Here is a 12,148-nt window from a genome sequence, read left to right as displayed (position 1 = left end):
GGCCCCTTTCCCCCTGCCTGTTGGTGAGGGGCTGCCACCCCCCTGCAAACACAGGGCTTTTAACCCAAATGTAACTTCAGTTCACCTCCCCCTCCGTGACAAAGCAGGGCTCAATGCTTCCTGCACAGCAGCCACGGCTGCGCTGCCCTGGACCCATTTCGGGACCCCTCGCTCCACGAAGAGCGGAGGAGCCCCCACAGCCCCCCGGGGGTCTCCCCCGGTCCCCGAGCTGCCAGCAGCCGCTTCCTTTCCTCTCGCTGCTGAGCCAAAGGAAGCCGGAGCCCCGGAGCCTGCCTCTACCCCTGCTCCTGCAAGGGGGAAGTCCCCGAAGCCTGGCGCAGTGCCGCTCACACCTCCTGGTTTCCATTTACAGGAGCGACTGGAAACCATTTTCTGTTCCGTTCGGCTCCTCTCGGCAGCGTTTGGAAGGCATCAGGCTCCCGCAGGAGGGGCAGGGGGTCCTGCCCCCCACCGGCGCCGTCCCCAGCGTCCCACGGCGGGGACGAGGCTCCCGCTGCAAGCAAAGCACGGAGGTGAAAGCCAGAGTGCACAAATTTATTTACAAAAATTCAAATTACAATATAATACAGGAAACTTTGTACACACAGAATATTAGAATGGTTTACTAACGGAAGGTAAAGAAAAATATTTTATTTATTTTTAATAAACCACCTATTTATTTTCGGCTATTGTTATACAAAGTTGCAGAACATGCACATCTTTACAGGGTTTCTTTCTTTTAATATAACGTTTTGCTAAGTGCAAATACTAAGTTTCTCTCTCCACCTTTAAGGCAAGTAAAACGGGACACTGCAATTAACCATAACGAGTACCTGGAGAGGAGCAGCCCGGGCACAGCGACCTCCCTGCCGCCCCAACCCACGCGTGGCAAGGGCTGCAGGAGGGAAATGGGACGCAGAACCGAAGGGCCCAGAGCAGGGATTTCTGGGGGTTGTGCAATAACTTTATTTTTCTTTTAAAGTAAAAAAAACCAACAACAGCCCCAAATGCTATCAGAAACCACAAGTGCTGGAAGCCGCGCAGGTTAGGGGCAAGGCGCAGCCGCACGTTTCGGCTGCGGATGCGATTTCAGTGACCTGGGGGTTTTCTCGGTGGGAGAAGCACCCGCACCCAGGCACCGCGCAGCTCCCAGCTCCTCCCCAGCACCGATTCCTCCTCTCGGACACCCAGCAGCTCGTGGCTGTGCGGGGGACCAGCCTTCCCTGCCTCCCTGCCAGCAGCCCGATCATTGATCCAGGGCAGCAGCGTGAGCTGCCGTGTCCCCAGGGAGGTGTCCCCAGGGTCCCCAGCTCCCAGGGGTGCTGGGGGTCAGCGCTGAGCCCTAACCAGGGGAATGGATGACACCAAGGAAGGCGGCCTGGCCGCCCTCACCTCCGCTGCCTGGCCCCCTTGTTCTGCTGGGGGACGGCTGCGAGCCTGCCGGGGAACAGCATGCGCTTCGCCAAGGCTGGAAGCCTCAGCTAAGCCAGCCCTCGAGCCCACAAGATCTCAGCTACTGAAAAAAACAAGGTTCCCTTTCTGCAGCAGGAAGCCACCCGCGCTCCGTCTGAACCGGGTCGATGCTCTGGGCGCCTGATGGTGCTGGTAAGGGCAGCCAGAGCCCCGCCACCCCCCCAGAAATCCAGCACGGCGCCACTGCTCCTGGCTGCTGCAGGAAGCATTTTGTGCAAGGCAGGCTTTAAACCTGGCTAAAATCCTGCGAAGCAACAGTGGGGAAGCCACCACAGCCCCACGGCTACCTCCAGAAACGCATGAAGAGAAAATTTTAAAAATAGCAGCAAGTGAATACCGCTTGGTTGTTAATGCTAGAGAGAACATGGCACTGAGGAACACGCACGCTTCGTAGGACGCATTTCAAACCATAGGAAACACCTGAAGGCAGGGAAATTGCTGATTCAGCTCCAAAAGGCAGGGAAGTGCCCGCTGTGAAACCCTCCCAGAGGCAACAGCCCCACAGGCGGTGGGGAAATCATCTCCTGCCACCTGGAGCTGCTGTCCCAGGCCTCTCTCTGGGAGCTTCCAGCGGGGCACCGTGCGCCCGAGGAGATGCTGCGCCAGGAGTGGGTATGGAGAGCTGCAAGCAAGGGAAGGCTTGACAGACGTCAAGAGGCAGAGGCAGGGAGCTTTACCTGAACAAAAACACAGCCAAAAGACACCTGGACGCTAAAACACAGCGGGAGGAAACCAGCAGGGAATTGCCCTGAGCTGGCTCTCAGCAGGAAGGAGCAGGATGCAGCACAGATCAAAACTCAGCAACGGCTGCGCAACCGGGCTGGTAAAAAACAAAACCAAACCAAAAACAAGCCCAGAACTTCTGGGAGGAGGCTTTCTTCCTCCAACTAGTTTTTATAGGGGTCTGTCCCAGACAGTCCAGCCAAGGTCTGGGGAAAGGGCTTTGCACCAACGCTCCTCACACACCCCAGTGACAAGCTCAGGCAGCAACTGCAACCCTGCTCCTTACACAGCTCTGCTTCCCCTAAATCCTCGCCCTCCTAAGCCCAGCGATGCTCGTGTTTGCCTTTTAACGCGTGCTTCTGAAGCCAATTAAACTGCAATACAAGTTTTCGGGAGTTAAATGTTTCAGAAGCAGCCAGCTCCCGACAGCACGAGGCTGCTGCCTGCGGGCTTGCGGGGATTTGGGCTAAGGGGGGGCTCTGGGGGGGGGGCTCCGGGCTCGCTGCCTGCCTGCAGACCGACGCGGTGCTCCCTTGTTTGTGTGCATCAGCACCCACCACTGCCTGTGCCCCAAAGTACGTATCCGCCCCAGCAGTCTGTGAGATGAGGGATGTGGCTTCGGCTCCGAGCGCTTCCCCCGGGTGCGCGATGCCTGCTGCCAGGAGCAGATGGGCATTTGGGGTGCCTGGGTAACAGCAAAGCCAAGGCCACGTTTGGGAAGCTGAGAGGCAGCTTCCCTCTGGGGAAAAACACCTGAGCCCTTGGAAGGGGGCAAGCTCAGTTCCCAGATTAGGGTACCAGAGACTCCTGCTACTGCGTAAAGCCCTGAGACAGGACACGGCTCTGGGGCTGCCTACCAAGATCTGAGCAACGAGATGGCTGCCGCATCTCCTCACTCCTCTCGCAGAGCGAGGAATGCTAAATACACTACGTTTACTGGGGGTTGAACTATTTATTTCTGCTGGGAGGTGTTAGCAGATTACAGGGATGCTGGAGAAGATGGGAAACCCTGCCTTGGGCTAGGGCAGAAGGGTTCTGTTACCTTGATCCTGAAGGTCTTGCTCAGGTGCCAAGTCTCTCCTTCCTTCCCCCAAGACTTCCCCCAGGCTTGTTGCAGCTGCTCTGGCCAGCAGGAAGGTTGAATTTTTGGAAAACTCCCGAGGAACGCTTGCATCCCTGTGCTCCACAAGCCTCACTTTCCCTCCCAACAGCTGTCTGAACAGACCTTGCCAAACAAACAAACAAACAACAAAAAACCTGGACTCTCAACATAGGAAGAGATCCTCGGAAACGCAGCACCGAGCCCTGTTGCAGCACAGGCTGAAATGTTTAATTGCAAAAAGTCCGGAGAAGCCATGGCCAGGGGTGTAGTGCAGGGACACGTGAGTCACAGCAGCTCCCCTTGCAGCTGGCTAAGCCAGGGGGCTGAAGCAGGACGGGGTGACGTTACCGGGGTGGCTTTGCCCTGCAGTGACTCTGTGTCAGGTGCTATTGGAACCAGGTCAGAACCGGTGTCGAGGCTGAGGGCCAAAGTGCATAGGCAAGTTGTGCTCCAGCTGAACGTTGATCTGGGGAAAATCGTAGTTCACCCTCATGTTAGGCAGCGGGGGCACGTAGGGGGCGGGGATGGGGCCTATGTTGAGGGGGATGTTATTGTACATGGGACGGACGGGAGGGAGCGGGAAGGGGGGGTGCACGAAGGGGTACGGAGGCATCCGGGGCTGATGGAGGTTCTGAGGAACAGGTCTGGGGATGACTTCAATCCTCTGGATTTTCTCCATGGGCTTTTCCACAGGAGGGCCGATCCGCTTGAAGCTGTTCTCTGCAGAGGGAGGAAGGAAATGAACCAGTCATCCTACAAACAAAACCCACCAGGCCTGGTCCATGCTCGTACTGCCCGGTCAGCTGCTTTGCCAAGCAGAGAGGAGACATCGCTGCACCCACGAGCCTCCTGTCTGCCCATGGTCCCAGCTGCAGCCTGCAAGCAACAGCCCTTTAAAGCTAGACAGGCTGCCAGCAGGAGCAGGGTGATGGCTTGCACTCCTCTAGAGCACGATTTTGGTGGGGTTTGGTGCAGCACAGCAACGCACAGAGAAGCTTGCAAGCAGCCAGGCTGTGGGAAGAAGCCAACAAGACCAGAGCTGGGAGCCCTATGTCCTCCTACCATCCTCAGTCTGATACCACAGCACAGATAAAGACTGTGACTTACCTCCGTTCTTCTTCCTTTGTTCCTCTTCAGCCTCTTTCTGAATCTCCTGAATGATCTTCTCGTCATCTTCCTAGAAATCAGAGAAGTACAGAGTCAGCGGGCTAATTCCTGTGGCAGCAGCTTCCTATTCTCCCAGTGCTGCTTTTCTTTTTGCCAGGTGTTTGTATAGGAAGAGGCAAATTTGGCTGAATCGTCCTCGTCTGGGGATGACCCAGTCAGAAGCAAGGCTGCGATAGGGGACTGCAGCACAAGTAACTTGCACAGAGCCAAGCCTACTCTTTGGAGTATGACTAAGAGGTTTAGATCAGCTTTCCAGGGAGTTCAGTGCTAAAATTCATTGACTTGATAGAAACCAGAGAACTGCAACCCAACTCCGCCCAGCCCAAGAGTTGCTGGAGAGCTGTTAATCTTTTAAATGGCAATAGTCTATTAAATATTTACACTATGCTAGCACTTCTTGAGTTTTTGGCCCAACAGCTGGAATTAACACAGCTTAAATCCTGGCTCTACTAGCTAAATGGTGCTGTAACGAGGCCATTTAGATCTTATCTGTAACTTTGAGGAGGGCATAAATCACAATACGTTTTCTTTAACGTCTATCTAGACGTTATAGCAAGAATATTCAGACCCGCTGCTCAACGAAAACGCAACAGCTAGAAGCTGAAAGCATCCTTCTGCCCCTTGTTTTTCTCAACCCAAAATAGCAGCAACCAGACCAAACAGTGCCGTAAAGCCTCAGGTGGCTGCAGGTATCCAGGGAGCTGACATTTACACCACCTTTTTATTAAATCAAGGGAGCATGATGGATGAAGTCCTGGAAGAAGACTGTGCAACCCCCAAGGCAGAAGACAGGCATGCCTGGAGGGACAGCCACGGGCACCCACAGCCCCTAGGGACCAGGCAGCTCCCCGGCTTTGCCCAGAGGCAGCCCAGCGTTAGCCTGAAACCAATCACTCTGATTTGTGTTTCAGCATCAAAGAAAGGTGAAAAATTATTTTCTTCACTACACCGCAGCATGCAACGGCCATCAGGGTAATCAAGATCCCACCAAGGGTCTAACGAGACAACTCCCTCGTAGTGCCAGGCAGCAGATGCTCCTGCTGGCCACACATGCATTGGTGGCAGCAAGAGGTCCTCCTGGCCTCTGCAGGTTGCATTCGCTGCTGCCGTGTGTCCTTTGGGATGAAACACAGCCTGGCACTTCCAGAAAACAAATGAGAAAAGCTAAACATCTCCGACAGTGTTTGTGCTCTTGTGTTAGCGATTAGGGAAGAAGGCCAGGAACGGGAGCTGCTGGATGACACAGAACACCTGCACCAGCCGCCAGCCTCTCTGGGCCTACCTGCATCCGAAGGAGCATTTGGTTTGCTTCAGCAGTTCATTTGCAAGTGCTAAGAGTGGAGCAGGAGGGAAATTCCACACTCCACGCACCCCACAACGCGCAAGACTGCTTTGTTTTGTTCATCCTATTTCCAGCACTGGCCAAAACCCATACATTTCTTCCTGAACACTCTTAACGTGGAAAATATCCTCTATTTTGAATAGTGCTCTGGGACTAAATTCAAAACATGCTCTGTGTGTATCTACACTGAAATTACATTAGGTCTAGTCAGCCTCCCAATCTCACTGTCCTGCACATGTCTAGCAGCAATGCCTGGGAAGCTGGGATGTGCCCTCCTCCCGCTACCAGATAAGGTTTCCCTGGGAGACCGAAGTTATCTTAATCTGCAGAAAGCCATCAAAGTCAGCACTTCCCTCCCTTTGATTGTTCTTTGAGTCAATGGTTAAAATTAAGATTCTCCAGCAAGTTTTTTTTTTCTCCAAGCAGGCTGCTTCCACAGACTGTTAATTACAGCCTATCTATCTTCATAAAAAGTGCTGAAGAATGGCTCTTCCGAGCCTATGCAGAACTTCTGATTACCTCCGAGTATCAGATTGCAACACTCCCTGGCTAGAAAGCAACACGAGACCTGGGCGTGCTCCACAACAGGCAACCAGACATCCTGCGCTGCTTTGCTGAGCGAACGGTGCTCTCCGGGGGTGGCCCCAAAGCTTCAAGATCTCACTTTGATTTGTTCCCACAATATTGTTTTTCAACGCCATTGAAAATGGGATAGGCACCTCTCCCATCTTATTGCCACTTACTGGAAAAATGCACATGCAGTTGTTTGGTTGTTTGTTTTTAGTTACGTGACAAGTCAGATGCTGATATTTTAAGCACAACTGAACACAGCTATCTCCTATATCCTTCCCTCTCACAAAGGTAAAAACCTCACCTTAAAGCTTAGAAATATGCCAGAGTCCCTTCTAAGCAAAGCTTTTGCTGCAGTCTAAGTCCAGAACTAACTCTCCAAAATGGGCCTTTCCAGACACTGGCATCCTGCTGCCACGGAGAGTGCAGCTCAGACGCTAACAGCGGACGGACCATCACATCCCACAGCCAGGCTGCAACATCCCCTTCTACTGAGACTGCTGCACACCCAGCTGTTGATAAAGTCAGTCCCGCAGAAGTCCAGGGAGTCGGACACATCAAGAGCACAACTTCACAAGACCCTCCAGCAGCTAGGGCTGCTTGACCCCTGGTTTAAACTGCAGCTGACCTCTGCTCTAATGACAGATCGACAAAACCATCTGCCCCGGGCTGGTGAGCCAGCTGCAGGCACCCCCGGGTGATGCTGGTTCCAATTACTGCAGCTCCCAGAGCACGGGGCAAACGTGTAACTGCAAGCCCCATCTGCCAGACCTCCAAAACGAGGTCTGTCTCGTAAGGGTAACACGAAACACATCACCTCAAATGCAACTGCTGGAGAGCCCTGCTCAGCCCTGTCCCCTCTTCATCTTCAAGAGGGGGCAAACCCTGCAGCACACCCTGGGGGCAAAAAATCTGCTGACTGCAGAACCAAGGGGGGGGACACAACTACAGACCTGGGTGAGTATGACTAGTTCTGGACTAGTTCTGTGACTGTCCACCACAGCAGAGGCATAACAAGCCACATCTGAGAAAATAAGTTAGGAGCTTTGCTGCTTCTCTGCTGCTAGCCTTCCAACGTTAGGATACACTTTAAAGAAGCATTTATACTTAAGCCCACATACCAAGCGTTGGCTTAGAGCCTTTTTGCATCAGTATTTCTGAAAAACTGGTATCCATTATCCAGAGAGCAAAAATACACTGCACAATATGCACCTTCCTACTTCAAATCAGAACCTGACATTCCATTTGGCTCAGCACAGTTCAATACGTGCAGTATTTAGGAAAGATCCACATTCCAGCTGGAACAAAAGAGAAAACGGGAATATGTGCACATTAAGATAGATTTAGGCTATTTTGAAGAAAAGCTGAGGCTGCACGTTCTGGCTACTACATCCTGCACCATCATAGGTCAGAAGTAACAAACAAGTCTCAGGGCTGCAAATACCAAGCACAACAGCGGTATTTTTGCAATACACCTCTAATTTTTGAGAAGCAAAGTCTGTTTTCTGATTCCACCGTAATTGGAGAGGGATGACAGATTCATTTAGGGGCAAAGCATCCACACCGAAAATTAAGTTTTCATTACAGCACTTATGGCTGGTTGCTGTGGTAAGAAACCATCTAATGTCATCTGATGGGGTGGAGTCTCCAATACAATTTTAAAAGCCTCTTGTGTCCCTTTTCCTGACTGGGATCAAGACCTTGAATAAAGGATTAGATTATAATTTTAATAGCCTGTTCACAGGCTGCGTGGATTGAAGGGGTTTATCCTGTCAAGTTAACAGTCATCTTCCTGTCAGCTGCCTCGCCTGCAGCAAAAATAAAGACAGAAAAAGAAAAAAGCGACCCCCCACGCCCCAGGGGGTTCTCAGCATGACCAGCCTGTGTGTTTCTGAGCAAGGAGGAGGTAACTGGGCTCTCTTGTGAGAGAGAAAATGCAGGGCTACGCTACAGCGTGGCCCTTCCCCGTGCTCCGCTGCATCACGGGAGAAGGGAGGTGGCCAAGGGAGAATGCAAAGGATCTAGGAGATGCGATCCCCCTCTGTATCAGCAAGTGCTGCAGAGAGTGAACGAGGTTTTTATTAGTATCTGCATGTTAATTGACAAGACAGGACGGAGCTTTGCCCCCGAACAGACAGTGAGATGCTGCCTGATACCAGGCTGCTGACCCGCCTGGCTTCGCGGCCGGAGGCCTGCGACAGGCCCTGCTCCCTTCTCAGTGCCGAGAGGGCTCCTGCTTTCCTCCGCCTCCTGCTGAACCTGAATGCAGAGGGCACGGAGACGATCAGAAAGGATGGCTGGGCTCTGCTGGGTTGTGGATGGATTAAATCAGGAGCTGGGCCGCTAAGCCAAGGGCCTCTCATCGCCGCAACGAGGCTGAGGGGAGAAGGGGGACACAGCAGCCAGAGAGCTCTGCGAGGGACGAGCCCCCACGTGAAACCTCCTCTGCCCAGAACAAAAGTGCCCCGGCGAAGCTTTTGAAAGCTCTGCTGTTATCTATTGTGCTCCTCGTTATCTTCTTTAATTATTAAGTGTCACGGGAAAAGGGCTGACTGCCTCCTGAAAGGGAGAAAACAAGAGACCTGCTGACTGCTCCGGGGCTGTGCTCGCCCTCCCCTGTCCCTGCAGAGGGGCTGGAGGCGCGTCTGCCGCCATCGCCTCCCCCTCCCTGGCTTTTCACCGCTTTCTTTTTCCACGTATGTGTGGCCACAGCCGTTCCTAATAAACTTGAAATGATTTTCACGACGGAGGCTTCCAAAAGGACTAAGGGGTTTTGTTTCAAATCATTCCCAGATCAGCTGCGGAGAGCCTGAGCAAGAACAGGCGCAGGCTGTCTGCTGCGCGTTCCTCCGTGCAGCAGGAAGCGGGATGAAAGCAGCCTGTGTTGTAACTCCAGCGGGGCTCAGGCAGCGCTGCAGGAAAAGGGGGGCCGCCACGGGGACCGAGCGCACGCTGGTGCCTAAGAAATGCAGGATTCTGTCAGCAACAGACATGCCGTACCGATGGCTTTCTGTGGATACCATGAGTTAAGCGTATGCTTATGATTCGGAGCTACATCTGGGGGAGTTTCCCCCAACACTCCAAGCTTCTGTCCCCCCAAACACTGGGGTCAGTGCTGTGTACGTACTTCATGCAATTCCATAACAGATTTTAATTTTTACAGTCCTCACCCAACATCTTCTGGTTATAATACTAGAAAAAGGGTTAATTGCAAACACCTTAAAATGATTAGTTTCCTGCTTTGAACTTTAATGAGGGGTGTTTGGGAGTGTTTTAGGAATTACTGAAAACATCTTAAAGTAAAAAAAAAAAAACCTGTTATGCAGTATCACTGAGAGTCTGAAGGTAAATATTGCATTAAAAATAATACATATGAGAGCAGAACCTGGTTTATCAAAGCAGTCAAAACGCGTTAGTCACACTGCATCACGGGGTTAGTACAAACCACCTACAACACACTCAGCACTGTGCACACAGCCTCAGGTTTGCTACAGATATTCACAAGCCAGAGAATGCTCAGCCCCGAGCTTGCTCTTTGCAGCATCAGTCCTCACCGCTCCATCCTTTGCTTTGTCTCTTATTGCATCAGCCTCTCGTGCAAGCAGCAATGCCTCAGCAAGCAAGCCGAGCCCAGGCTAGCATGGGCTGCAGAACACGTGCACCGGGACTTTTGGCCAAGCAGCTTGCTGGCAAGAGCGCGTGGCACGTGCTTGTGTCCTGCAGAGGTGCAGGGCGCGATAAGCTGTAGTAGAAATGCAGTGATTAGGCGATTACTGCCTGCTACCCTGGAAGCCGCTGACCACAGCCTGCTTGCAGCTTGTCTCTGAGCCAGCAAATACTGCAGTTAGACCTCTAATTTAGACTCAAGACTGATTACAGCATAGGAACTAACCTTTTATTATGGGGAATTTTGAAATGTCTGCTTTATTCTCCCAAGATCATTTGAGACAAAGACTAACAGATGCTGCAGTTCCTAGAAGAATGTCTCTAATACATCCTAATTAAATGTCTTTAATACATTTTTTAAGCTAAGCTAATGAAAAGGTTGATTTATCCTTTCTCAAGGATCATTTTGGACTCAGAAAATGTTAAACATTTGGAAAGGAACAAAGCCTCACTATTTTAACGAAACCCAAATTTTGCCTTAAATAATGGGGAATTAGATCCAAAACTGATTCTTCACAGAAGTGTGAAATTACCCAGGTCTGACAGAAAGCTAAAATCTGCATCCATGAAACACAAACTGACAAGACAACAGCACTGCGACCATGCCACTGTTCTGCCACGAAGACTGTTCTAGCCGAGGTGTACACGAACACATCAGAAATCAGAACAACGTCCTGTCACCCTCTAACAGCCATGCTTTGGTGGCACATGTGTGCCCTCCCCATTTTGCAGCACAGCTTAATCCAGGGAGACAAGTGGAAGCTCCTGAGCAATGGCTGCAGATTCCACGGCTCCCCCAGCCTTGTCTTCTCTGCATGTGTGCAGAGCAAGGCTGCAAACACACGCAAGCCCAGAGTAGATACTCTCTTCCCATGCTGACAGCACTAGCCACTCACCAACTTCAACAGAATAAAAAAGATTGAGCAGAACAAGAAAAAAATGTGAGAAACACACTAGAAGATGGCCACGCACCAGCTAACAGAGCTGGGGTGGGGTTAAACCCTCGGACGGGCAGCATCCCTGACAAAGGACAAGGGCATTTAGCTCTTCCACATCCCCATGCCAAGGTTCAAATTTGCTCCCACTCCTCTTATCTACCACTTTAACTCCTGCTCACCTGTCCCACAGGAGAACGCAGATCTCCCAGGTGGGACTACGCTCATGTCACCGAGCCCCTTGCAAGGAGGGCGATGCAGACAGGTACTGATGATTTTATGCTCTGAAGCTAACAGCCCAGTTTCCTGTTATGCTTTGCACCGCAGCGAGGACAGTCACCCCACGTCAACTCCCCAGACCACCAATGCTCTGTCATCCAGAAAAAAAGGAGGCAGTGCCAGCTCTCTGCTGACAGTGGGAAATTTTCCTTTGCCACAACATTGGTTAATTAGAGAGCTGGAAAGGGGCCGGTGACAGTGCCCTCTTTGTGCTGCTTGCTTATTTATTTATTTTAAAGTACAGTATGAGCTTTTTGAGAGGCCTCATGTTTTCTCTGGCTTGGAACAAATGCCATTACTGAGCACAATCAGCAGCCTGACGGGAACAAAGGACTCCAGAGCTGCCGAACGCCGAATCGCATCGTGGAGGAAACCAGGGAAAGGGGGACGGGACTGCAGGGACTGTAGAGCCAGGCGTCCAAAGTGTGGGGCTAAGGGGTGCCTGGAAGCAGGTGTCTGCTTAGTTTAGCACCTCTCAGTGACCGGGTAAGGCAAAGAATAGGGGCAGGCAGCAGAGGACTAGGAAGCTTACACTGGAAGAAGGGAGTCATTTCGAGTGGCTCGCTCTTTGCTCCACACCAGCGCAGGATTGTGTACTTTTCCTGCAAGACATGCTGGGAGCAGTCCGGCAAGCTGCAGCATCCTGAGACAAAGAAGTGTTGGAACAACTGAAGCTCAGACAGGCTCTGCGAAGGCAGATCCACATCCACATTGCTCTCCTGCTTTGTTGAAATCAGGAAATTCAGCTCCTGCTCCTGCTTCCACTCCCTTCCAGATTTCTGATACAGACAACCTCTGTTTACAGAACTGCTGCGTGAAGGTATCAGCCCGTGCTTGCCACAGCTACAAGATGCATTACAGCGTGAAGTTTTAGGTTACAGCTTAAAAAAC

At 51.8% G+C, this 12,148-nt stretch overlaps 1 protein-coding gene across 1 annotated transcript in view; it reads right to left on the bottom strand.

The window, feature by feature from the left end:
• Positions 1-3,013: 3,013 nt before the first annotated feature.
• Positions 3,014-12,148, bottom strand: part of RNF216 (ring finger protein 216) — a 73,144-nt gene continuing 64,009 nt past the window's right edge. The window contains exons 16-17 of the mRNA XM_035339545.1: positions 4,406-4,475; positions 3,014-4,018 (exon numbers count right to left, since the gene is read on the bottom strand). Coding sequence (XP_035195436.1) covers positions 3,699-4,018; positions 4,406-4,475 — 390 coding nt within the window. The 3' untranslated portion in view covers positions 3,014-3,698. The remainder of the gene's footprint in view (positions 4,019-4,405; positions 4,476-12,148) is intronic.

Source organism: Oxyura jamaicensis, chromosome 14, assembly GCF_011077185.1.
Source record: "Oxyura jamaicensis isolate SHBP4307 breed ruddy duck chromosome 14, BPBGC_Ojam_1.0, whole genome shotgun sequence".
NCBI classification, from domain to species: Eukaryota; Metazoa; Chordata; class Aves; order Anseriformes; family Anatidae; genus Oxyura; species Oxyura jamaicensis.
Note: the sequence above shows the minus strand (reverse complement) of the source record. Positions and strands in the feature narration are given on the sequence as shown.